The following is a 27,420-nucleotide window of genomic DNA, read 5'->3' as shown; positions in this document are numbered from 1 at the left end:
AAAATAATCGGTAAAAGCCCTGAAAATACCCACAGCCCTTGACCTGGGAATCCCACATCTGGAATATAACCTGACAGTAGAAAAAGAAGGAGAGAAACAAGTTCATGCACAAAGAGTTCATCGCTTTATTACTTATTACAGCAAATCACAAACAACAATCTAAAATCCACTACATGGGAGCTGGTTAAATAAACATGGTTATATCCATATAATAGGACCTTAGGTGAGTCCCTTATGAAGAGCTGGATACAAAACTGACCCTATGGTTTGACCATAACCACGTTTTCAGAAGCAGAAAACAGTCCTAAGAAGAAATACATCCTAATGCACCCAAGGAAAAATTTCAAAGCATTTATAGGAAAGAATGGTTTGTAGTATTACACTGATGTGTTACATAGGACAGTTTTAACTCTAAATGGAGTTTGTACAAATACCTATCTAAACAGAGGATCTAAATAGTTTAAGACTGGATTCCTCATCACTGCATTGCCATACCTGATGATCTGTATGGGGGATGCTGCTGAGAAGTGCTAGGGTTGAGGTGTTGGTGGTGATGATGGTGACTGGACAGACAGACAGCAGTTCACCATTGTGATGATCATCTCACACAGCAAGAAGCAATACGACACTAATATTTCAATAACCACTGTGAAATTTTAAAGAAATCCAATAGAATTGCTCTTGCTGAACAGCAAACTTCTGTCACCTAAACGGTTCTACCCAAGGAGTAAAACGTTTCATATTCATGATGCAACAGATGTCGCAGGTACAGCTGTATGGGGGGTGGGTGGGAAGTCTGTCTGGCAGAATGACATTTATACACTTTCTACAAAGTAAAATTTTCATATAAAATTCTTTTTTCCATGGAAAGTGATTTTCTTATAAAAACATGGGTAATTAAGTTTGAGGCACATCAAAGAGGTGTGGAAGACAGTTAAACAATCACAATTCTTTTAAGTATCAACTTTAAAAGAACTGATGTTTTTCTGAATAACGGTAATCAGGGTAAACATTTTTCACCTAAGGTAGTATTTCATTTCATATTTTCAAGAAGATAGTGAGGTGGGTTGGTAGCAGGTCTCTCAACAGTGCTGAAGATAAGTTTTTCTGTCTCTAGTAACACGACCTTATGGATATAAATCTCAGTTAACTGGAGTATCTGCGGAATGTGTTTCACTAAAGATCAACCAGCAAACTCTCCATAGTAACCACTACAGAAAATACTTCTACCTTAAAAGTATGGTATGCTTGAGATAAGTGTTTTGATGTTCGAGGCATTTCAAATGCTTCAAGGACATTGCACTGAATGATTGTAACTGAAGGTAGCCATAGAAGGTTCAAGAAACAGAACTGTTTGCTGATATGGGACATCCCCTGAAATTTTTTAAAAGCAGGTATTTATTATTCTTAAAAAAAAAAAAGAAACACAACCAACAACCAAGGGGAACAGACGGCCAAGTCCTTGCTGACATAATTACTGATGGTTTGTTTCCTTTACCTTTGATTCCACTGCGTTTTCCACACTTCCTACAATGTATGAGTGAGCTTCAGGGGGCAAGACTTTCTTCCCAGCCTCAAACAGCACCCGGCACATATAGGTGCTCAGTCATTGTTTGTTGAGAGAAAGAGTGATTAGTAAATCCTCAAAGTACCTGATACACAAAGGATGACTTAAATAACCTTTTACAAAGAGGTCTCATCTGCTCTCCTGGCCCAGGTTAACCGCTGTGCAGAGGGTGTCATGGCTGCCCCACCCAGCAGGGCAGGGATGGCACCTCCCAGAAGACATGGTTGCTCCACATGAGGAGACCCCCACCCACCGACACAGCTGGGGTTTGAAGAAGGGGTTCCTTTGAAGGGCCCTGCAGCCCTGCTCCCTGACTGCTCGTGAGGGCTTGGCTGGTCTGCTCCATAGAGGGTCCCCCTGGGGTCGCCACCATGTCCTTACTTTTTGACCTGCTTCCCTGTTATTCCCTCCACTCCACCCTCCACAAGGTGCCAGAAGGCCCTTCCTACAACCCAGATCTGACACAAAACCTCTGCATTAAACTATTCTGTAGTGTCGGCTCTCCTCAGAAGCAGGGCCTGGCCAGCGTCCTACCCCGGGACTCGGGCTCTCCCAACCTGGCCCTTGCCAGGTTCTCTCCTCTTAGTTCCGCCTTCTTGACCAGCCTGTCCCCAGCCCCTCAGAGGCTGCCCTGCTGCCCTTGACTCCCTGCCCACTTCCTTCTCCAAGGAGCCCCCAGAGACTCATCCTCTGGCCCTGCCTCCTTGGTGCTCACCACACACAAGGACACGACATGTGTGGGAGTCTGGCCCCCTGCTCGGCCTAGAGGCTCATCAGGAGTAGGGGGTCTGTTTCCCTCTGTATCTGCAGTGTGATCGCGACCATGAGAAATGAAAAACCATATAGGAAAAATAAAAATATTTTTTCAAAAGGCAGAGTGAATTACAAGTACACTGTGATAGGATTTCCCAGCTATATGATTAGCAAACATACAAAAGTGTGAGCACACACTCTGCTGGTGAGTCTGTAAAGAAACATGTACTCTCTGAAAATAATTAATTAAATAATGTGTTTTTATTGGGATATTATTGACATATATCATTATATTAGTTTTAGGTATATGATAATGGCTCGATACTTGTATATATGCAAAATGATCACCACAGTAAGTCTAGTTGGCATCCATCGCCATACATAGTCACAGATTTTTTTCTTTTGATGAGAACTTTTAAGATCCACTCTCTTAGCAACTTTCAAATATACAATACAGTATTATTGAGAAATGTGTTCTCTTGTACCCTAGTGAGGTGGAAAAAAGGTGCAACCCTGATGGAAGGGACTCTGGTAATATTTACTAGAATTACAGACATATTTGGCCTTTGTCCAACCAATATTCCTTCTAGGAATGGACTCTGAAGATACATCAATTCCATGAATATATAAAACATAGGCACAAAGCTATGTATTGCAGTGCTTCTTTTAAGAGCAAAAGCTTGGAAACAGCACAAACACCCATCAGGGGGCTGGCTAAGTAAACTGTGCTCTGTCCGTACGATGGAAGACCAAAGACCTTTCTGAGCACATATGGAGAGATTCCTAGGTTAATTTATCAAGTAAAAAGCAGGGTGCAGAACAGAATTTATGGTATATTACCTTCTGAGTAAGAGAGGAAAGGACAGGATATAATTTTTGTAAAAAGAAACACTGGAAGGAAAAACCAGAAACTAATCAAAATTGTTATTGATGAGGGACAGAGGGAAGAGTGATTAAAGCCGGACTTCTGAGGACACTGTTTAGTATGTTTTAACTTTGGAACCGCACAAACTTACCTATAGCAAAAAATAAAATAAAATTAAGAAAAACTCAAAAACAAAAAGCAACTCCTAACACTGAGAAGAAACAGAAAGAGATAAATCTAAATCTGACAGATTAATCAGCTCAATGCTGTAATACCCAAGCGCGCACCAGTCCCCTATTCTTAGACTAAACGATCCTTAACCTCTCACAAGTCCCAGCATCTTTTAGACCAAGAGTTGCAGATACTGTTACTTTGATTGTGTGGTAACAGCTGCTGCGGGTGGGGGTGGGACAGCTTCATGGAGCTGGCTCCTAAGGCCGAATCAGCACTTGGCAATGAAGGGTGTCAGGATCGATTAGCAATGTCTGCTGTGGGCATGGCACAGGATACATGGAGGTGCCATGCCTGCCTCAGACAGGTCCACAAGGGCAGAGGCCACTTCTAATTCAGAACAGCCCATGTACAAGGAGCACGGAGGGTGCTGTCAACACATCGAGTGAGTCCTTGACAGTTTTTATATATCCAGAACATACAGAGTACCTGACAGTTATTTCCAGGTCCTGCCTTCCCCAGCCCTGCTCATCTGCAATCTTGAAAGTCTGGAGTGTTTATGCTGCGGAGGGCAAACATCCAGTCTCAGGCCCCTGTGCAGGTAGAGTCTAGAATGCCTGGATGGGATGTCATGAGCCCGGGCTCAGACAAACCATCCCCAGATGGTGCCAGCCTCCTGCTCCTCCCATTCTGGCCCAACAAGGGGGACTTCCACTGCAGTGTGCCAGCTTGCTGACGCAGATATCTCCTGGGACTGAGGGCTATGCTGACCCACTCGTCAGGGCCCGACTCTCTGCTTAGCGGCTCCCATGCCCGCACCCCCATGGGGGCTGGATCCTAATCCCCCAACTGCCAACAGGCTGAAATCCTTGCAGGAACAGAACAATAACCAGCTGGCTGTCACCCACAGGCCTGGACCTGGAGCAGTGCCCCAGCCAGCTACCACCTCAGTAGGAGGAGGAATCTCACCTGAGTGACAAAGTTGAATTAAGACGCACAAACCCTCGAGGACAGGGATGGGGACAAGGTGCTGATCTGCTGAGGACGAGGGGGCACAGCTTCTCTTGGTTGGGTACTTACATTAAACCCTTAGCAAAGAAAGGCTATCATTTGTCAGTGAGAATTCTGTCCTTATGACCTTTTTTTTTGTAATTATGAACTCTTTCTTGAATTTGCTCTGTTACCAACTCTCAGGCATCCCTCCTGCACACGTGCCCAGGTGTGTACCCACACACACAATTCCCAGGAGCCTGGGCACTCGACAAAGCCTACGTGCAGACTCTACCTTGCTACATGCCCAGGTTTTGAAACCATCAAAATGGCCCTTTCCCTCAGAGCCACTGGCTTCTCCTCCCTGGAGCTCCCTTTCTCAAGACAAGTTACATGGCCTGCTCCTCCACGTCACTCATGCCTCTGCTCAAACGTCACTCCTCGGAGAGGCCTTCTCCGGCCTTCTGTCTAGGCAGGACCTCCTACCACTTGTCACCGCCTCTCCTGGCTCCACCACCTTCTCACTGCCTGCCATCACTTTCTATGTGTTCATCTGTGCGACTGCTTCTCTGTCCCCACTGTAATGAGGCTGTCACTTGTTGGATAAATGACCTTAAGCAAGTTAACCTCTACAAGGTTCAGTCTCTCCACCCTGTAAAAGGGATGTGAGCACAACTCCTGCCTGATGGGGTTGTTGTAGATTCAAGGGAGCATGAATGGATGCCTGAGCACATGTCCAGCACATGCTCAATAAATGACTCCTGCTGGTACCAATTATTATTAACTGGTATCCCGTTTTACATATGGAAGCATGAGCCAAGCAAAGCAAAGCAGTTCATCCAAGTTGACCCAGCCAGTGGACTTGGGTCTGCTCCGAGTTCAGATGCCCTGATCTTGTCCGTGTCTCAGGGCCACACCAGCACAACTCCGCTAGGGACAAAGCAGGTCACTGCAGACCATGCCAAAGTACTTTTTCACGACCAGCCCAAAAGGAAAGATAGCGCAAAGGCACCACATGTCCTCTGATTAACAGCTAGCAAATCATGTCACCTTCACGTGGAATTCTCTTCCCAGTCAGGCATAAGAGTGCGACAGAATCCTGTGCCAGGGAGATAAGTTAATGTCCAACACAGCTCATGACAGATGCTCATAAATCATTCAGGCCCCTCAGTGGGTATCAAGTGCAGATGTTCATATGGGCAAAGCCAGAGAAGAGAGAACATATGCCCCTCAGACTAGACCCTCTCCTCTCTGGGCCTGTTTTCCTAGTTTGCAAAATAGGATGGTGGGTCTGATCATCCAAAGACCCTTAGTGCTGGCAGTCCACATTTCTAGATAACGGAAGCCACACAGCTCTTTGCAGGAAGACTCCCACTTGGTCTAGGATAAAGAGAGAGGGGGTGGGGTGGTCAGAGGTTAAGGCCCCATTGCACTTGGGTGGCCCAGAGGCTCCAGAGTCCATGCATTCAGTCTGCACTGACACTGGTGGAATGGGAAGCCAGGTGGGGTTCCTAGACCCAGACTGCAGGTGGGTCCAGGCATTCCAAATCTCTGCAGCAGACAAAGGCACGGGGGTGCTGGCTGCAGAGGGAATTAGCTAACCGGCAACTATGAACCCTCCTTGGTCCAAGGAGACAGGAGGTTCCATGTAGTCAACAGGCAAGACTAAGCAGCACCTGCACAATCTGGAGAAGTCTTACATGAGGACCTTCACCAGCTGCCCACTGCTGGGTGAGAATATCCAGCTCCTGACCTGGCATTCATAAGCTCCTTGATCTGACCCAGGGAAACTCCGTAGCCTCCTAGCTCACCCTGAAACACAACACACTACTTCCAGCACCCTTCCAGCAGAGCTTCCTGCCTCCATTCCCTCCTCCTCTGTGTTCATCTGTGACCTGTTACCCCTGGGATTCTCCATTGCCTCTACTAGGCTCACTGCAACTGTCTGAGCATCTGCAGTCCCCCAGGGCACACAGTGTGAGACTTCTCACTAGATCTCTGTCTCCCCGGTTGGGCCTTGTACAACGAAGTGTCCGGCACTGTCTGCAGAGTCACCTGATGAGTGAGTAGTCCAGCCAACACAGGTTGTAGCAATGACTGTTAGCTGTCTTCCCCATTTCCACACTCCCCTCTTCCTTAGAGAAAGAACCCCTATTTTACTAAGGTAATAAATGGTCTAGCCAGAATATTCCCATCCTCTCTTGCAGGTAGATGTGGCCAACAGATTAAGTTCTAGTCAATGAGATGCAGATGGCAGCTGCTCTTTTAAACTTCTGAGAAGTCTGCTGGAGGAAACTAACGCAGCTGAGCGATGAGCTTTCCTCTTCTGGCTATGTGGAATGCAGATATGATGGGTGGAGCTCCAACAGCTCTTTCAGACCATGAGGCAACTTTGAGGCTAAAAACCACATACCAGGATGACGAAGAGGAAAGGTGGAAACCTGGGTCTCTGAAGACTATGGAGCTGACACACTAGTCCCATGTGAAGCCTCTCATGTGAAAGAAAAATGAAATCTCCACTGGTTAAGCCGCTGTTATTTTGGGATTTTTTTACTCACAAATAAGCCTGATCTTAATTGATATCAAGGCAGAATAAATATAAAGAGAAGAGACCCATATCCTTCACAATTTCTCCAGCCAGAAAGCCACCTTGATTGGGGGCATGCCCACCTCATCTTCACCCTTAATCCAATTCTAGGATAGTGAGCTCAATCACTGGCCTATGATGCATTTGCCAAACACCCAGATAATCATGAAGTCTAGTCATTCAGAGCAAACCCCCAGGAAGGGCCTGAAGAGCCTCCTCCCCAGGTCCTAGAGAAATGCTCCACTTGGGGAAGGCTATGGCAGGGCTCCCTCAATGACTCCTGCCATCTCTGAGCCCTCTCACCCTGTCCAGTGATCAGTGAAGAGATCTTGACGTCCCCATTGTCAACTGCCACCCTCATTATCACCCTTTCATACTTTATTTTCTTTCTGGCATGCATATACAAAATACATTGCTTATTTGGTTTATTCACTGTCTGTCTGTACTTCTGGCTTTGCCAGAATGTCCATGCATGAGGACAAGGATGTCTGTGTGTTTTTTGCCCTGTCCTATCCCTGAGGTTCAGAGCAGGGATGGGCACACAGGTATTCAGAGATGTTTTGGACTGGGGTGGGGGCTGGGGGGTTGGGGTTGGGGTGGTCAGGAGACCTTGGTTTCAGTCCTAGACACATTTTCCCACTCATTCATTCTTAATAAAACAACCCTTCCCAAAAACTTAAATACAGCACTACCATATGATCTAGCAATTGTACTTTGGGGAATTTATCCAAAAGAAATGAAAGCACGAAATCAAAAAGATATCTGCACCCCCATGTTCACCTGCAGCATTGTCTACAAAAGCCAAAACGTGGAGGCAACCTAAGTGCCCACCACTGGATGAATGGATAAAGAAAATGTGATACACACACACACACACACACACACACACACACACACACACACACACAATAGAATATTATTCAGCCAAAAAAAGAAGGAAATCCTACCATTTGTGACAACATGGATGGATCTTGAGGACATTATGCTCAAAAATGAGTGAAACAAGTCAAAGACAAATACTATATGATCTCACTTATTTGTGAAATCTAAAACAATCAATCAAACCAACCAACCAAGATCACAGATGTAGAGCACAGATTGGTGGTTACCAGAGACTGGGGATGGGAGGAGGCAAAAATTAGTGGAAGGAGTCAAAAGGTACAAACCTCTATTTATAAAATAAATTAAGTCATAGCGATGCAATGTACAGCATGGTAACTACAGCTAACAACACTGTATTGCATATTTGAAAGTTGTAAGACAGTAAATCTTAGTAAGTTCTCAACATGAGAAAAAAAATGTAAGGTGATGGATACTAACTAGACTTCCTGGGGCCATAAAATCATTATTTTATATACCTGAAATGAATATAATGTACATCAGTTATACCTCAAGAAAACCCAACCACCACTACCCTCCCCCCTGGCTGCCGTCTGCTCTGTAACAGGCACTGTGCCCAGGGCTGGGGGCTCAGAGACGAAAGATTCTAATGTCACTGGGCTTGCTTCTACTGGGTGAGAGGGAGAAGGAACCACGTCATCACAGCCTAGGGGACAGAGCTGTCCTCCAGGTGGACGCCAGCTGTCAGGGAATTCAGTTGCTAACAGGCCGGCAGGAGAGCTGGCGGGAGGCTCCCGGGCTCCCAAGATAAGCTCTCCCGGAAGGAGGAGCCAACCACCCTCTCTGGGCCTCCTGGGTGACAGGCAGGGTTCCAGCCAAGTAAGTAACGAATATGTTCCCCATCCTGCTGCGTGGCAGCCACTGTGAGAGGCCTTCACAACCACCTTGGAGGATGTCCAGTTCTTTTTTATTTGCATTTAATGACCAGCTCTTATTGAGTGCTCACTGCCTTGCAGGCACTGTTCTAGGCCCATTTTGTTCATGAGCTTAGCCAATCCTCACCACAACCCTATGACTGAGGTGTTGTATTAGTGCCATTTTGCAAGCAGGGAAACAGAGGCCTAGAGAAATTAAATTAGCCAAAGTCACAGAGTTGGTGTCAGACCTGGATTCCAGTGCGGAAGCTGGTGTCACAGCTGAGGCCAGGAGCTCTGAGCCAGGCATGTTCTAACTGTCTCCCACCACAGACAGACAAAGGGGGACCTGACGTCAGGGAGTGGCAGGGTCTGGACCTGACGCAGGTCCCCAAAAGCCCCAGCATCTGTATCACACGCCAGGGCCACTGTCCCCATTCTACCTTCTGTGGTGCCCTGCAGGGTAACTCAGGTGGACCAGAAGCTCCCATCCTGATCCCTGTGAGAAGCATTCCATCCACAGGGATGTCAGTGACACTGCCTGCCATTGCGACCCTTCTACATACTTTCTGACTTAAGCTCAAAAATCACAGGGAGAGGTTACTGTGCCCAAAACTATTTTGACCAATCAGGGTTTCAATACAAATTTGCTAAGGGAGGAAGCGGACAGCAGGGGCCCCAGCTCACCTTGAGGGGCAGGTAGGCAGCGATGGTGATCCGGGCGCTCAGGTGGGTGTGGCCATGTCTGTAGCTCACCTGGAGCGTGGTGTACCCCTGGGCCTCGGCTCTCACCTTGACACCACTGCAGTGCTCAGCTCCTGGCTGCAGCCTGCCTACAAGAGCAGGAGAACCCAAGAGTCACCACGGACTCACCTTTGCCAGGAAAGATGTGATGGGCTCCTTCCATTCTGGGCTTGATACACAACCTGATTTCAACTTAAAAACTTTAAGTGTAATCCCCATACCAAAAAGTACTCTTATTCTGAATAAACATACAATTTACAATGATTTTTTTTTCTCCCTACAAAGTGAACATGCCCTGTGCATCCAGGACAGGGATCAACAAACAGTATGACCCTGCACCCTCAACCTCCTATGGGCCCTTCCAGTCACCAGCGCCCCCTAAAGGAAAATGAGTGTTTGCTGACTTCTAAGCACAGCTTACTTAAGCTTCTATATTTTATACAGAGGGACCCACTGGGCATTAACTCCTTTGCATCTGCCCTCCTCAACTTAGCACTAGAGGTGAGCTCCCTCCTTATTTTTTTCACACTGTAGATCTTTTATCCACATCCATGTGTATTACATCACTGTGTAAAGAGACCACAGTAGACTTCTTCACACTGCCGCCCAGGCTCCATCCCAGGCAACCCCCACCACAGCCCCCAAGAGCCAGTCACTGTACCATTCTGATTTTTCACACCAGTTTAGTTTTTTTTTTTTTTAATAATAGTTGTATTGAGATATGACTCATATACCACCAAGTCACCCACTTAAAGCACATGATTCAAGTAGTCTTCAACATAAGAGGGGTGTGCGACGATTGCCACTAATTTTAGGACATGTTATTCCCAAAAGGAACCATATCCACGACCACTCCCCCACTCGCCCCAGTCCCTGGCAGCCACGCCCCCACTTGGGGTCTCAGTGTAGATCAGGTTTGCCTCAGGTGTCACATCAGGGAAGTGCACCCTGTCTGCCCTGTTTCATGCAGCATGTTTCTGAAATTCATCTGAGCTGCTGCAGGATCAGTAGCTGGCTCCTTTTATTGCTGAGAAGAATTCCATTCCAAGGACGTTCCACAGTTTGTCCAGTCACCAGCGGATGGGCATCTGGGTTGTTTCCAATTTGGGGAGATTAGGACTAGAGGTGCTGTGGACAATCATGTACAATCTCTACACTCTTGGGACACGTTTCAATCCATGCTGGTTTGCCAATGGCCACCACTGTGGCCCTGGGCAGAAGTCCCTACACCATGAAGAAGGAGGGGCCAGAGAGTCCACAGGCAGAGCGCATGAGCTCCTGAAAACTGCATCTCTGCCAAATGGACCTGTTTGTGTTCAGCTACACAGATAAAACAAACAGGGCAATGACAGGTCTGAGCCTGGACCCTGCTGGCTGCCAGTGGGGTACAGAGGGTCTGGGCAAACGTTTTTCTGGACACGGCCCTGAATTATGAGACAGGGAGCTGCACCCTCTGCACAGCTGGGAAGAGGAGCTGAAGAATGGGAGCCCTCGGGTCACACTGGCTCCAGTGGCACGACAGAAGCTTCCTGAAACACAGTGCATCCCCCTGCACCCCAGCCAGTGCTCCCTGAGTGCTGGGCTCCCCTCCCCCCACCCGTCACGCAGCCCCAGCCCTGCAGTGGGAGGCCCCAGCCCTATTTGGGGCGGGACTTGAAGCACGTCCCACCCTTTCTCATCTCCAGCCTCTGACATACCATTAGAACTCTTCCCCCATATCTTCCCCATCTCATCCCTCAGGTCTCAGCTATCGCTTCTCTAAGCAGGCTTCGCTATCGCTTCTCTAAGCAGGCTTCCCAGACACCCCCAAACTGGCTTAGGCACCCGTCTTCTATATGTCTCTTCTGGGTAGCGTGCTTGGGCATGTCTGTGCGGTGCACACCCGGGAGGGGCAGCACTCAGGGTGCCTGTGCTCACCCCGCCTCGCCCCAGGGCACTCGGCGCTGCACTCTGTCCCAGGCATGGTAACCAGCTGCTGAACTGTCTCTCTTGCTAGGCCACCAGGACAGTGAAGCTGAGACCACGCCTCTCGTGTTTACCAAGGAACCCCCAGAGCACAGAACTTAGGAGGCACTCAGGGACCAGGAAGCTAAAACCAGCTGAGGCTGGCAGCATTGAAGGGGCCAGGGTGGGGCAGGAGCTCAGGTGCTGCCACCCCCAGGAAGTGAGCCTGGTCCAGCAGGAAGCCCTGGGGAAAGATTCACAGTACTGCCCATGAGCCAAGTGGCTTTCCAGGAGGCATCAACAATCAGGATGAGGCAGAAATGAGATCCCAGCAGCTAACTTCAGTAGGAAGAGGAGGGAGCCCCAAAATGACTCAGCTGGTGCTGGGAAGGGGGCAGGTCTGGGGCCAGGGCTGCGAGGGAAGCTGGGATTGCCCCTTTCGATGAACTATGACCCGAGTCCCCTCACGTGTGCTCTCAACTTGAGCAAGCTCAAGGACCCGCACTTGAGAGGCAGAGAGACAGAGTCAGAAAAGGGAACCACTAGCTTGATGTAGGGGTCACATCTGCCCCCAAGCATCTGTCCCATGAGCCTCCAGTGCCCAGAACAGGGGTCACTCAATATGCTGGCCGCCCAGTCTGAAGTCACACTGGTTTCCAGGTCACCCGAGTTTCTCTGCCCTGGCTGGGCTCCAGGTGGTAAGTTACACATTTCTCATATAACCTGGGCCCCACACACGAGCCTTCACAAAGCTGCATATCCTTTACACTGAGACATTTAAGGAGTTTTCTAAGGGAAACTGTGACACCACAGGACTTCTGTCTTTAATACTGTCTTAGAACCAAACTTCCTTGTGAAGGACATTCATTTATAACCCTCACAGCAGGGGAGGGGCTAGTATCCCCATTTTATGCATGAAGAACCCAAGGCTCAGAGAGGTTGGGCAACTTGCCCAACATTGCACAGCCAGTACATGGAAGAAATGGGATTCCAAACCATTCTTTATTTCCGAGGCCTCCTGGATGATTTGGTACCTGGGTGTAACCTACAGACACCCCTCCAGGACACAGGTTGGGGGGTGGTGAAGGAGGCCTGGGCTCCTCTCCTGTCATTACCGGGCCTCTCTCTCCTGCACGCTGATGACTTCCTCCATTCTGAATAGCTGCCTCACTGAGGACACATCAGATTTTACAAAGCTCAGTTTCTGGACAGTCAGAGAGGACACAGCAGAGCCTCCAGGCAAGGAGGCGAATGTGGTTTGCCTGGTGCTGTTTCAGACAAGGGCTCCTTCCTCTGCACGGCCGCCTGTTCAAACAGCTCCACCAGGAACCACAAGCACAGCAGTGGCGTGTAAAGCCGCTTGGCGCCCCAGGCGATCCTACAGACACCTCAGCTAATTAAGCTTCCTGCACCATGCCAGGAGCAAGTCATCACTCCTCTGCTCAAAAACCGTCAGTAGCTCCCCACTGCCTGAATGCTGAGGTCTGAGCCCTCTGTGATTCACAACTGGACAGGGTCCCATTCCAGAACCATTGTGTGTGCCCACGCCCCAGGGACAAGCCCACCTCTGCGCCCCTGATGCTGTTCCTTGTAATTTCTAGCCCCTGTCCAAATCTTACTCCTCCCCTGATGGCTATTCAGTCCGATTTTCTTCATCTGCAAATTGGAGCTGAATCCCTGGGAGGCCCCCTGGGCGGTTGCATTTCTCATGGGACGAAGGCTCCAGGGTCAGCGTCAGACATACCAAGACCTGGAGCACATCCCGCCATGTGACCTTGGGCAGCTACAAGTCAAGAGTCTCCTCATCTGACATTTCGTCCAAACACAGCTCCTCCTCCCATGATGGCTGTGAGGTCTCATGAGGTCACACACACAAAGTGCTTACCCTGCGCCTGGAAGGGTTGGCACTCCATAAACTAACTGCCCCTGCCACCATCACTACCCGTGTTACCATCAAAACCCTGCAGGGATGCTGAAGAATGAAGTTAGACTGCATGGCGGTGGGGGCTCTGGAGATGCGAACGTCACACGTCACAAAGGCGTCATAGTTCTGTTGCTAGCCAAAACCCATCCACAGTGTATTCGAAACACCTACTGCCTTCCAGGCATTGCAATGGGCACTGTGACATGAGGTTCTGTTTAGGATGACACTCGTTATTTTTTTCTTTTTTTTCTTTTTTTTGAGAGGGCATCTCTCATATTTATTGATCAAATGGTTATTAACAACAATAAAATTCTGTATAGGGGGGTCAATGCTCAATGCACAATCATTAATCCATCTCAAGCCTAATTCTCGTCAGTCTCCAATCTTCTGAAGCATAACGAACAAGTTCTTACATGGTGAACGAATTCTTACATAGTGAATAAATTCTTACATGGTGAACAGTACAAGGGCATTCATCGCAGAAACTTTCGGTTTTGATCACACATTATGAACTATAAACAATCAGGTCAAATATGAATATTCGTTTGATTTTTATACTTGATTTATATGTGGATCCCACATTTCTCCCTTTATTATTATTATTATTTTTATTTTTAATAAAATGCTGAAGTGGTAGGTAGATGCAAGATAAAGGTAGAAAACATAGTTTAGTGCTTTAAGAGGGCAAATGTAGATGATCAGGTGTGTGCCTATGGACTAAGTATTAATCCAAGCTAGACAAGGGCAGCAAAACATCCACGGATGCAGAAGATTTCTCTCAAAACAGGGGGGGTGAGGTTCTGAGCCTTACCTCTGTTGATCCCCAATTTCTCACCTGATGGCCCCCCTGCGACTGTGCCTGTCTTAGGTTGTTCCTCCTTTGAGGAATCTTACCCGTCTCTGGCTAACCAGTCATCTTCCGGGGCCATACAGGGAAATGTAAAGTTGGTAAGTGAGAGAGAAGCCATATTGTTTGAAAAGGTTAGCTTTTTACTTCTTTGCAGATTTATGCCCTGTGGCTTCTATGCCCAGCACTTGTCTCAAGGTATCTCTACCACCTGGAGGAATTATGATACTCGGTAAATTCGATATGAGGCACGAATTCTATTTAAGGGTTGTAAATAGGAAGGAAGAAGAAAAGCTTACGAGGTACCATATGGAAGAAAACATGGGAGGATTGATTATTTCTTTGACATTTCTTGTAGAGTACCTTAAGCATGTATAGGTTTTAAACTACTAACTAACTTGCGCTCACATATTAACATAATAGGAATACAGTGACATAAACAAAGCAAATCTATAATTACCATCCATCTCCAGTGAAGCCAAGAAAACCATTTAGGCACCCGAGGCATTTGAAGATGACACTCATTTTTGAGACTGTGGAAACCAAAGCTCAGACAGCTGCATGACGAGGTGGGTCACATGGTGGGCAAGACGCAGACTAGACCATTGCTGATGCCACTCCTTATACTGTGACTACCACCTGCCCCTACCTCACGCCCTCCGTGTAGGAATGTGGGGCAGCCCATGTTGACAGGCCAGGCAGTGCCTGTACACCAGTGCAGCTTACCTGGGAGGGGCTGGAACACGCCCTGGTTCTCCACTTCAACCACCAAATCGAAATGGGAGCAGTCGCTCAGGGTGACCACCTCACCGGCCCTACCAGGCATGAGGCCATTGATCCTCAAGGGCAGCTCCAGGGTCTGGCCCACACGTGCCTCCACCTGGCACGGGGTGAACTCCATGCCGCTGGGCTCGGTCACGTATACCTGCAGATGGGGCATGGGCTGGGTCACCTGGCTTTGGGCTGAGCAACCAGATGAAAGGAGGCGTTTACTCAGATGAAGAAGCTTGGCAGGAGCAGGGCAAGGCAGTCACAGTTTATCCAAATATTTGATAATTATGCTCTGGCTAAAGGGTCTTGGATACAATGCTCTTTATGTGAGACTTAGATCGATCTTTAGATAAGGGTGTGTGTGCGTGCACACACGTGCGCGAGCCTATGTGGATCATGATAAAAAGACTAGAATATCCTATCCATCAATGTTCCAAATAATGTAAGAGAAGATAGAGACTGGACACACTATGTACAGAGCTTTCATATCTGTCCTAAATGAAGTAATAGAAGGGGCTGAAGTCAGGGTCAGGTGGCCAGGTGACATGGGGCTGGAGAGGCTCAGCTGCAGGTGACCACTCCCACCTGCCGCCTTTGCTAAGTGAGTTGTTCCCATATCATTAGGGGTCAAAAGCCAGGTGTAGGGCCCCCCCATGCAGGAACTACTGGTTGTATCTGAACAGGACTCAGAGAAAGGGAGTCAGCACCAGGTGTCTTGTAGTCTAGGGGCTTCCCTTTCACTATGAACTTACCACCCAACATCTGTGGCTCTTCTAATTTGGAGATTCATAGCTTTCAAGCCTGGGGAATTTTCCAGAATGACTCCTTTACCTGTGTCTTCTCTGTTCTCTGGTCTCCCTTCCAGAAACCCCAGCTATGCTGACCCTGGTGCTTCTGGTCCCAACCCCTGCCTGGGGTAGGATGTCATGACCATTTCTCCGATATGGCTATGAGCTCTCGAGGGCAGAGCTGGGGCCCAGTCCCCTACCCCCTTGCCCACTGCTGAAACCAACTACAAGACCAAAGGCTACAGGGTGCTTATGAATTAATTTAAACCTGTGGGTTGGTTAAGAGGGGATGGCTAGAGACCACCATCATGAGCACCTAGCCCTTGAGGGCTTACCTTCATCTCACCAAAATGTAGTGGGTTCTGCACATCATGTGCCTGGATCACGCTGAGTCCAGTGTCACTGCCCGTGGTCATCACACCCTTGACCGTGACCATGGCAACCACTTGGCTTGATGAAGACCAGCTGAAGTTCCCACTCCCGCCATGGGCCTAAAGAAGAAAACCATCATCAGACCAGCCCACCTGCCCTGCCTGTGTGTCTCTGTCTCTTACACACACACACTCACTCACTCACTCTCTCTCATATAGTCAGTGTCCTCCCACTGCATGGAAAAGCATGGCGTTAGCCAACATCTGGCTAGGGAGCTACCTCCTCCCCTTGCTGTCTCCACCCCATCTCATTTCTGGTCCTCATATTCTGGGGACCTTGTGGCTGATATACACATCCGCATATACCTATGACAGTAGCCCAGAACCTGGGGACACCTCCCAATGCTTGTGCTGGAGTAAAAGACCCTGGGCCATAGGACCAGGTGCAAGATGTCTGCCATTAAATAAATGACAGTCTAGCAGCTTCCCCACTCAGAGGCCACCACCCAGAGCCTGAGAGGGGCCAGGATGACGACACATCTGAGTGAATGGGCCACGGGTCGCACTGCACAGACAGGACACCTGTCATCACTGCCATGGAGACAGCAGGGATTGATGGGGACTCAAGCCCAGTGGGAGTCGGTGCCTGACGACTAACGCCAGGGAGGCACATGACTATCAAAGCCCAAGAACACCTGATAGGTGGCTGAGTTGGAGACATTTCCCTATTAAATTCCAAATTTTTCTCTAAGGATATTCACCCTGCTTCCAGAAAACAGTAACTTTTTACCAAAATAAATGCATATGGAAGTTAAATCTGCATTCCAGGCTTTCTTTACTGTTATCTCTTTTATGTTTTTCCAGTTTTTTCCTGATTACCATACATTGCTGCAATGGAAACCGTAGAAAATACAGAAAGCATAAGACTCTCTGATTTTAAATCTTCTCCAACCACTGGAAGGAACAGAATGGACAAAAGGCCCAATCTATGGAAACACCCAAAGGGTCTCACAGTTACCTTTATTGTGTACTGATAGGCGCCTGTCTTTGGTTGCCACGGAAACGTCAGGATGCTGGGATAGAGGGTGATGGGGATGTGAATTTCCACCTCCTGCTGGTTCCACACAGGCACCCGTAATGTGTGGACCCCTCCATCCTACAAGGGAGTAGGGACACTGCATGTCACTGTGACAACCAGGTCATCAGCAGTTTTCCCAGTCAGGCAGATCCCCACCCCTTCCCGGGGACCTGGTCACAAGGGTAGACTTTGTGACTGAGGGAGAGGGAAGGAGATGCCAGAGACCCTGCAACCTGTCTGTCTCCATGGAGACCGCTTTCCCTGCTCTGTAACAGCCTGCAAGGAAAGGCCGCCTGCCTTCATCCTCTCAGCAGCCCCGATGGGATGGAAGTGGTCACCCTGCTTTACAGATGGGGAAACTGAAGCAAGGGGCACTAACGCAACTCATCCAAAGCCCCAGAGCTGGAGCGGCAGGCTCGCTAGGGATTGTTGTCTGGTTCCCAGACCACTTCCTCCTGTAGCCTCTTACAGGTCCAGGAGAGGTTTTGTGCAGGGTAGGAAGATGAGAACATTCAAATCAATTTTCCAATCAGTAGAAAACTGCCCCCACCTAGAACTGAACTGCCTTTAAACATGGGGTGGAGGGATAAGAAAAACTGAAGGACCAGAGAAGTCAAAACGGCCCAAGGGATGCTCGTGGCTCCTGGCTGGCACACAGCTGTACACACGGCCCAACACTGTTTCCCGTGAGAGTTTCTAGGCCCAATCCCAGAAGGTGCAGGCTCACCTTTACAGGGGCTGGCAAAGGGCACAGGAAGTGGGGATCCAGTGTGGGGACAGAAGACAGGGAGAGCCCAGACACCTTCTGTGAGACCCGAGCAGGAGCGCCCCACAGGCACCCATGCGGGCAGCATACCGGACAGAGCTCACGCCCAGCTGGGGTGGACACTTCTGCCAGACAAGTGCCTAGGGGACAGATGCGGGGGTCGCCAACTTGCCTGGTCCACCACGGAAGTGAGAGCTGCCTCGATGGCCGTCTGGCCCCTCTTTGTTGCCCTGATGTGATGGTACGACCCATTCTGGGAAGAAGCCAGCACCTCAAAGAACTCAGGAGGAAGCATGGTTTCAATGCGGATGTTCTAGAAGGCGAGGCAGGAGGATCAGAGAAAAGTGCTTCTGTGACAGCTCAGCAAAGTCAGTGTCGGAAAGAGAAACAGGACCCACAGGTGTGGCCAGGACAGGCCCAGGGGCCTTCAAAGCCATCAGACGGCCTGGATGAGGTCCTGGACCTGAGCACTGTCCTTTGACTCCCCCCCTGCATGACCCAATGGCCTGGGTCCTTGTTGTGGTTGCCTGTGTGACACTCAAGGAAGTCTGAAGCCAACTGCTGGCTTTCTCAGACTCGGAGGTCCCAACCAGGAAATGACCAAATACAAAAAAAAAATACATGAAAAGCCCCTAGCACTAGCTTCCCAAAAAGTAATCAACCACATTTCTGTTTCAAAACATGAGGAAAACAATCACTTCTGCAAAGCATCCAAAGAGGAAACCTTGCCTCCTTCTAAAACCGCAGACTCCACCAGGAAAATCCAAGATGTTGTACCATTGATCCTGGGAAAGTCTCAAAGGGGACCAACAAGGACCGAGATGCTCTCCATCTGCCCTTTGGTCTGAAGCTCCCTTCCAGAGCCAGAAAGCTACCGGTGGTTGGCCTCAGTCACGTGGGGCCTCTGGAGGGTAATAGGCATTCCTGGCCCTGCAGGGAGGTCATGAAGTGCTCCCAATGCTCTGCAGAGCAGGGAATGACGGATTCTCAGCACTATGAAGTCCCCAGGCTAAGAGGAAGGGAGCGGGGGGCTGCTGGCCAGCAGGGCCCGTCACCACCTCCCGGAACCCTGCTGCCTGTGGCCTCTGCTCCCTGCTCCAGCCCCGCCAGGAGTAGGGCTGCTGTGTACAGACCCACAGGCTTCCAGGGTCTTGAGATGCCCTGAGAATTCCACAGTAGTGTCTCCCATGGACCCAGCAGCACCCAAACTCATGGGAGCCCCCGATGCTTCAGGGGTTGCTCACAGGGCAGCTGCCCTGAGGGACACTTTCCATTTTGCCACCCAGCAGGGGATGACGCAGGGACTCACATCCGACAGGAAGACCTTGTTGCCGGACTTGTCAAGCACTTCAATGGTGATTTCATACAGGCGGCCAGTCTCAAGCACCCACCTGCCACCAGGGTGGACTGTGAACCCTAGAAAACAGGCAAGCAGCAGAGCCCAACCACTCAGGCCACAGGGGCATGCAGCTGAGGAAGAGGATGGGACCAAGCATCCTCAGCACCATGACCTCACAACCGCTTACCTGGACGCCCACAACCCCTCACCTGGACACCCACAATCCCTTACCTGGAGGGCCCATAACCCCTCACCTGGAGGACCCACAACCCCTCACCTGGATGTCCACAACCCCTCACCCAGAGGGCCCACAACCCCTCACCCGGAGGACCCACAACCCCTCACCCGGACACCCACAACCCCTCACCCAGAGGGCCCACAATCCCTCACCTGGAGGGCCCACAACCCTTCACTTGGAAGACCCATTGCCCCTCACCTGGAGGGCCCACAATCCCTCACCTGGATGCCCACAGGCACTCACCCTGCATGCCTCCAGGGACAAGGAACAGCTACTAATGACGGGAGACCTACTGCCCACCATCAGGCCTGAGCCCTCAGATTCCCCAGGACCAAACCTAAACATATCCTGCACTGGCTGCTCAGGGGCTCATTCAACACTGTCCACAGTACATCTACATGCTGAATCCTGTAGTGAGTTTACACTCTGAATGCACAGTGAGTCTACACTCTGAATGCACAGTAGGTCTGCACTCTGAACGCACAGCAGTCTACACTGAGGCCTGGCACTGCTCGTTCCACTCTGCTGTCCTTGCTATCTTCTCCCACACACGAGGTTGCTCGCTGATCCCCGTGATGCCACATGCTTTCTCCCTCTGCACCTTTGCCTGAGCTGTTCCCTCGGCCAGGCTGACCTACCCATGAAACAGTGGCTTCTGAGAAAATGCCTGCCTCAAAAACCACCTCCCAGAAGCCTTTCCTCTGCACACACGTGTCACTCCTCTCCACTGTCCTGGCAGTGCGTTTGTGATCTCGCCCGGCAAATGCAGGCACAGGACCCATCTGCCTTCCTCCAGAATTCCAGTGCCCAGCAGATGAAAAATACCAAGAAAATGTTTCTGAGTAAATGAAACTCCTGAGACACACAGGGTGTCACCACATTGTCAGCTTGGGCTGCACCAAACAACAATCTTGCGTGGTGGTGACATGAGGACCGTGGGGTCTGCTGCACTTCAGTCAAATGCTCTCTTGCCTGAACCACTCCTGTGACCTGACCTGGTGAGTCAGCTCAGACAAAGGAGGCACGGGTGCCCCAGGGTGACATGTGTATCTGGACATCTCTCAAATGGTTGTCTCTCCACTTGGCTGAGGTGGCTTGCTTACCACCCAGACATCCCATGGACAGAAGAGGGGATGAAAGCCCCCCTGCCGGAGGCCGAGGTGAGGCAAAGCCATTTTCCAGAATCAGAGGCTGAACCCACACTTCCTATGCTGGCAAAGGGGGATCCCTGCAAGGGACACTGGAGAGCACACGGGGCATGAGGACAAGTCTGAGACAGGGTCAACCCACATGCCAGGGCGCTCGGAGGCCACAGGTGCCAGAGAAGTGAGGCTTGGTTCCCACCACCCTCATCCCAGGAGCCCTCCAGTGAGTCATCCAGAGGTGAGAGGGGGATGCCCAGCAGCTCCTGGGCCCCGGCTCTGCCCCTCTGGATTCTTCATGGCTACAGATTCCTCCTTTCCTCTCAAATGTCTCACTCTCCTTCCTGCAAAGACATCTACCAACCGCCGTGTCACCACAGGGACCCCTCGTAACTGAGCTGACCTCTGGGTGCCCAGCCTCCCACAGTCCACAGCCATGGTCAGGCCTGAACAGTCCTGGTACGAAGACAGACCGGGAGGAGACACAGCCCTCCCCACTCAGCCCTATCCTTTCACTCCTGGCCAAGCTGGCCGCCACCTGACCTCAGTCCACCCTCAGTTTCTATGTGCCAATGGGGGAAGGACTGGGAAGCAGCCTGGCAAGGGTGGGGGGTGTTGATGGTCCCAGCCTCCCCACTGGACAGAGGGAAGCATTTTCTGGGGAGCCACTGCTCTCATTTTATTTTTTCACTCCTGTAATCTCAAAGAAGCAGTATCCAGGAAGACTCGGGATGCCCACACTCACCCAGGTATCCAGGCTCAACCACGTACACAGTGCTGTTGGGTAACCTGGAAGCACCCTGCATGCGGATACCTGGATTCTTAATTAAGGAAAAAACATAAAATGGCAAATAAACCAGTTGGTAGGCCTCGGCTTGGCTCAGGTGGCTTGCTTACCACCCAGACATCCCACGGACAGAAGAGGGGATGAAAGCCCCCCTGCCTGAGGCCGAGGTGAGGCAAAGCCATTTTACACAATCAGAGGCTGCACCGCACCTTCTATACTAGGAGAGGGGGATCCCTGCAAGGGACACTGGAGAACACACAGGGCACGAGGACAAGTCTGGGACAGGGTCAACCCACACGCCAGGGCACTTGGAGGAGGCCGCTGGGGCCAGAGAAGGACTGGGGCTTGGCACCCGCCACCCCCTCATCCCAGGAGCCCTCCACTGAGTCATCCAGAGGTGAGCAATTCTCTCAGCCGCATTGCTATTTTGGTTCTTTCTGATTTTCAGACCTTGAGGGAAAACAGGGCTATTTTTAGCCTAGCCAAGCTTTCAGGGAGAAAAATGACTTGAGTTCCAAACAGTAGATCTCCTGCACACAGGATGTGTGTATGCGCACGAGCTGGCCGGGGAAAAGGATATTCCTGTGGCCGAGGACCAGGTTGCTCTGTCCCAGCTGCACCGCAGTGACCGTGGACGTGTCCTGGGCCAAGACGGCCACAGGCTGGCCTGGGTCTCCCTCAGGGCCTGGGGTGTTGTTTTGAAGCTGCAGTTCATACTGATCGGAAGGCATTGAAAGTTCTGGTCATGCAGAACAGAAAAAAATCCACAGTGGCAGAGAGAGAACAGGATAGGAAATGTTAGAAGCCAGTACGTCAACCCCACCCAGAGTCCCTGGACCCTGCTGTCAGTACACCTGGTTGATTTTATTTTGTTGGCCTAATTTTTCCCAACACTTTAAATTTTAACTTTATTCTCTATGCCTGTGGACACTCTCCATGAATTTTCAGAGGCAATCAGTTTTTTTTTGTTACTGACGTTAGCTGCTTTTTTTTTTTAAATTAAACCCAGCTTCTGACTTAAATTGCAGACTGCTTGCAGAATACCAGCATTAGAGCCTTTTCTGTTCATCTCAGAAATAAGAGAACTCTGCTTGTACACTGAGGAGTCCAGGGTGGGGTTCACTGTGCATCCTCTGGGGTATTTCCAAAAAGGCGCTGTCCATGGTCTCTCACTGGCTTTCAGGAGCTGGGTCTATAATTTGCAAAGAATTTTCTCTGTTGCTATTAGACTGTCCATCAGTGGTTCCCTGCTCTGTGTCATGTTCTGGAAGAGAACTCAACCAAACTGGGTCAGAAAGAAAAACAATTTCCCTGTGAAATAATAGGTTCTATTAAATACCCCCACCCCCACCCCGTGTCTGTCTATCTTCCACTCCCCGTACAGTGGAGATCACAGCTCTTTAAGCACTTGTGAAATGAATGGCTACTGCTGACTGAGAAATCAAGATGTGGCAGGACTATGCTAGGTGTTGTATGTGTACATTACTCCCCACTTTATCCCAAAACAACCCTTCAAAGTGGTACAACTGATGCCTACATCTTAGGGCTGCGGGAACTGTGGAAATCAAGGTGAGGAGCTTGCTTGTGGCCCCACAGTGGGTGCAGTAGAGCCAGGAGTCAAACCAAAGTCTCAGAGCATGACCACTGCTGCACGCCCTGTGACTAATCTGTCAAATTTCCCACCGAGTAACCCACTCACTGAGCCCACAGGCACGACCATATTCCAGCCTTCCAGCAAGAGAGAGGAAGAGTGTGCGGAGAGCCATGGCCAGCTTCCCAGCTCACCATTCCTCTCCAGCTCAGGGCTTGCTGTGGAAGCCACCCAGGGCAAGGACCCCGGAGGAGTGTGAGCCAGAGCACCCTTCACAACTCCTAGGAATTCTGAAAGGGAGACGACTTGCCTGTTTCCTGTCCTAGGGTGTCTTGCATATACCAGTGAGTCCCTAAGAATTTGCTCTGGAGCAGAGGATTCTCAGAGGAAGGTCCCTGACCATCAGCAACCCCTGGGAATTGCAGATAACTGCAAAGTCGAGCCCTGCTGGGTCAAACTCTGTGGGAGGGCCCAGAACTGTGTTTAAACAGGCCCTCCGGGTATCAGTGCAGGCTGGGAAGAGAATCCCTTAGAGTACACACAGCCTACTTCCTTGTCTTAGTTAACTGACAGAAGCCCAGCCACACAGGACTGTGGTTCTTGCAGACAATGCCCCCAGTGTTCAGGAGATGGCCACAGGGTATCAAGGACACATGCCATAATAGTAAGATGACACCATGGCTCAATAAAGCAGTATTATTCCACGCTGTTTTACAAAAAAAGCATTAGCTTCCTCCCTTGTTTAAAGTTCTCCGGATAAATAAGGCCAGTTTGGGAAATGAATATAGTGACTCTCAAACGATCTTGCACAGCACCAGTGTAACCAAATTTATAAAACCCTAAGACAATGAAAATGAGGGACTTGTTTAATAAGCTACTTAAATATACCTAGTAATGTAGAACTCACACCTGTACGAGGCACCAAACACGAGAGGCTTTGCAGATGTTAAGGGTCACTGTCCACAAACAGAGAAAGTGTGTTCCTGAGGCCCCAGACAAGTCCTGCTACCATCTGCAGAGGGTAACAGGCTTCCCTTCTGTAGGCCAGGAGGCCCACAAAGAATGTGATATGACCCCTCCTGACCCTAATTGACCATTCAGATGTACTTCTAATTGTCAGAGTTCCCCAACCCCTCAGCCCATGTAGGCTCCAGGGAAGACCAACACATCCCTGGGGATGACAACTCCACCCAGGGACTGAACTCCTAGGGAGCCGGGTCTGAGCCCAGGAGGACAGAGAGTCACTCCCTGGCCTCTGGACTCCGGCCCCTGCTCACGCCAGCTCAGCATGCATTAGTTCTGGGCAGCCACCACCTAAAGGTATGCTGGGTTCCAAGTTCCTTCAAACAGTGGAGCCTTTGACACAGGAACCCCAGCCCAAACATGCGTCCATGCAGTTGGGTTTCCAAACCTCACCACATTTCATTTCAGTAATTTCCATTCCAATCACTCAAATTCTCTTCAGAGACCAGTTCCTTCAGCCTGCATATCCTTCCCACGTTTTGCTCTAATGACTACTGTGCCAGTCAACTGCACAGATTACTGCACACAACTCAAACACTGGCAGGACTGATAGAGACCACGGCTCCCACTAGAAATGCTGCCCTGCAGGCAGCAGAGATACCCTGCTCTGAGAGCTCCTCTGCTCCCTCACCTGCCCCTGCCTGCACAGACGTTCACAGGACCATCACTGGATTGACCGTTTTTGTCCTGCACTGGGCTGTGTGCTCCAGAAGGGCAGGCGCCTGGGCAGCTCTGCTGACCACCGCATAGGCAGCACCCAGCAGAGTGCTGGCACACGGGAGATGCTTGATAAATGGGCTTGCAAGAAAGCAAGCCATGAAACAGATGAAGGAAGGCAGACATAAAGGAAATAAAAATACAGAAGTAAAGAAGAAAAATGACATTTTTAAAGAAGAAAAAGTGAAAAAAAAACAAAGAATAAATCTGGGGTTATAATGATCTGCATCTTAATTAGTCCACATAACTGTCCTCTAGCCTATAATTCGTTGAGCCTTCTGCAGGGCTGTGCAAGATAGGTATCTGCTGTAATTCATGCCTCCGGACTTTGCTGTCTAGTAAACTTGTTAAAAATGCCAGTGATATGAATTACATCTCAATTAAAAAAATAAACAATCCATCTAAAACACTGGACAGTGACTTTTCATTTGTTTGTCTGGTTCATGGTGGACCCTTGCTGGCTCAGCTCTTCCAAAGCATAGCCTGTAGTCCACTCCAGTCCCATGCCAAGCAGGCTCATCAGGCTTTAGGAGGAATTTTCCATCTCATTATGCCAGTCATGAAAGGGAGGCGACATGCCTATTTCCCACCCTGGGGTATCTTCATGGGCCCTAATTCTTTGACTTCTTAGGTCAGTGACCAAACCTGCAGTTTTCTGGGTAGCTGGGAGGAGCTGCTCCTCTGGGCCATGGCATCTGAATTAATTTAAGGTGAGCTCTTTGGATCACCTTATTAAGTTACCCCTCCTTAACCAAATCCTCACCACTTCCAAGGTGAACATGCAGAAGAGCCAGATGCAGCCAGCCCAGCACCCAGAGACACTCAGGAACCACTAGTCTGCTGCCTTCCAGCCAGCAGACACCCTATGTTGGAGAGAACTGGGCCCAGAGGCGAGGGGCCTGTTCTCAGCTTCCGTGGTCCTCTGAGGGGCAACATGCTCTGACCCACTGCTCTCAGTTGAGGCAGTGCCTTTCAGGACCCCATCTATGGAACAAAACCCAAGTTTCTTGGATGCTGAGGCCTCTACACACTTCTTAAACAATACCCTGCATCACAGGCGGAGTGGCCCTCCAACCTGGGGAGACATCTGCCTAGGCACACGTCAAAGACTTCAGATGGATGGGCCCCAAGTGTAAGACTCTCATTCATACCCGAGACTCTTGACATCCTGTGCTCTATGAAACGTGTAAACTTTGAAGAAAACAGTAAAAAGAAGAAGAAAACTTAGGAGAATTGGTGCTACATTAAGAACATGTACCATGCAAAGTGTACCTCATGTACACAAAGCTTTAGAATTTCTAGAACAAATCCACATCCATTAATTCATTCTGCCCTCACAGCATGGGCAGAGGGGCCTGAAGAGCTCCAGTGAGAAACTGAGCCCCAAAGGGGTACGGTGGCTTGCTAAGGCTGCCCAGCAGTCAGGGGCAGACCAAGGGCAAAACCCAGTCCAGGGCAAAGCTCATGGCTTCTGACATTTTAAAAACAGAGGGATATACACGCAAAAGGAGGGAAAGCAGGGTCTCAGAAAGATATTTGCCCACCCATGCTCACAGCAGCAGTACTCACAATGGCCAGAAGGTGGAAGCAACCCAAGTGCCCACTGACAGATGAATGGCTAAACAAACTGTGGTCCCTCCACGGAATGGCAAGCTACTCAGCCTTAAAAAGGAAGCAAATGCTGACACAGGCTACAACATGCATGAATCTTGAAGACATTGTACTAAGTAAAAGAAGCCAGTCACAAAAGGACAAATGCTATATGACGCTACTACTTGACTTCTTAGGTCAGTGACCAAACCTGCAGTTTTCTGGGTAGCTGGGAGGAGCTGCTCCTCTGGGCCATGGCATCTGAATTAATTTAAGGTGAGCTCTTTGGATCGCCTTATTAAGTTACCCCTCCTTAACCAAATCATAGAGACAAAGAAGGATGGGGGTTTCAGAGATTGGAGAGAGGGCAAGTGGGGAGTTAGTGTTCAGTGGGACAGAGCTCCAGGATTTTTTGTTTGTTGTTCCTCTTATGTCCGTCATTTACTTCTCCCATCTCCCCGTCCCTCTCCCTTCTGGCAACCACCAGTTCATGCTCTCTGACTGACATTTCTACTTTGTTTGTTCATTTGTTTTGTTTTTTAGATTTCACATACAAGTGAGATCATACAGTATCTGTCTTTCTCTGACTCATTTCACTCAGCATAATACCCTCTAGGTCCATCCAAGTTATCACAAATGGCAAGATTTCATTCGTTTTTATGGCTGAATAATATTCCATTGTATATATGTACCACATCTTTATCCATTCCTCTATGGATGGACACTCAGGTTGCTTTCCTATCTTAGCTGTTGTAAATAATGCTGTGGTGAACAGAGGGGTGCATGTGTCTTTGTGTATTTTTTTCTTCGAGTAAGCACCCAGATATAGATGTTATTTCTATTTTTAATTTTTGAGGAAACTCCCCACTGTCTTCCATGGTGACTGCACCAGTTTGCAGTCCCACCAAATGGGCTCCCCTTCTGCCACATCCTTGCCAACACTTGTTATTTCAGACTTTCAGTTCTACAAGATGAGGAGCGTTCTGTGACTCGATGGTGGGGATGGCTGCACAACAGTGTGACTGTACTTAATACCACTGAGCTGGACACTTAAAAATAGTTAAAATGGTAAG

The 27,420-nt window shown here is 49.5% G+C and overlaps 1 protein-coding gene across 4 annotated transcripts in view; it reads right to left on the bottom strand.

Moving 5' to 3' along the window:
* Nucleotides 1-27,420, bottom strand: part of NUP210 (nucleoporin 210) — a 109,734-nt gene that overhangs the window by 49,213 nt on the left and 33,101 nt on the right. For all 4 annotated transcript variants that reach the window (XM_073231108.1, XM_073231105.1, XM_073231107.1 and 1 more), the window contains exons 7-14: nucleotides 22,007-22,165; nucleotides 21,385-21,453; nucleotides 19,230-19,336; nucleotides 18,093-18,233; nucleotides 17,095-17,232; nucleotides 16,041-16,196; nucleotides 14,873-15,071; nucleotides 9,375-9,520 (exon numbers count right to left, since the gene is read on the bottom strand). In XM_073231108.1, the coding sequence (XP_073087209.1) occupies nucleotides 9,375-9,520; nucleotides 14,873-15,071; nucleotides 16,041-16,196; nucleotides 17,095-17,232; nucleotides 18,093-18,233; nucleotides 19,230-19,336; nucleotides 21,385-21,453; nucleotides 22,007-22,165 (1,115 nt within the window). The remainder of the gene's footprint in view (nucleotides 1-9,374; nucleotides 9,521-14,872; nucleotides 15,072-16,040; nucleotides 16,197-17,094; nucleotides 17,233-18,092; nucleotides 18,234-19,229; nucleotides 19,337-21,384; nucleotides 21,454-22,006; nucleotides 22,166-27,420) is intronic.

Source organism: Manis javanica, chromosome 3 (assembly GCF_040802235.1).
Source record: "Manis javanica isolate MJ-LG chromosome 3, MJ_LKY, whole genome shotgun sequence".
Taxonomy (NCBI): domain Eukaryota; kingdom Metazoa; phylum Chordata; class Mammalia; order Pholidota; family Manidae; genus Manis; species Manis javanica.
The sequence above is the reverse complement of the archived record's forward strand: the minus strand, read 5'-3'. Positions and strand labels throughout refer to the sequence as shown.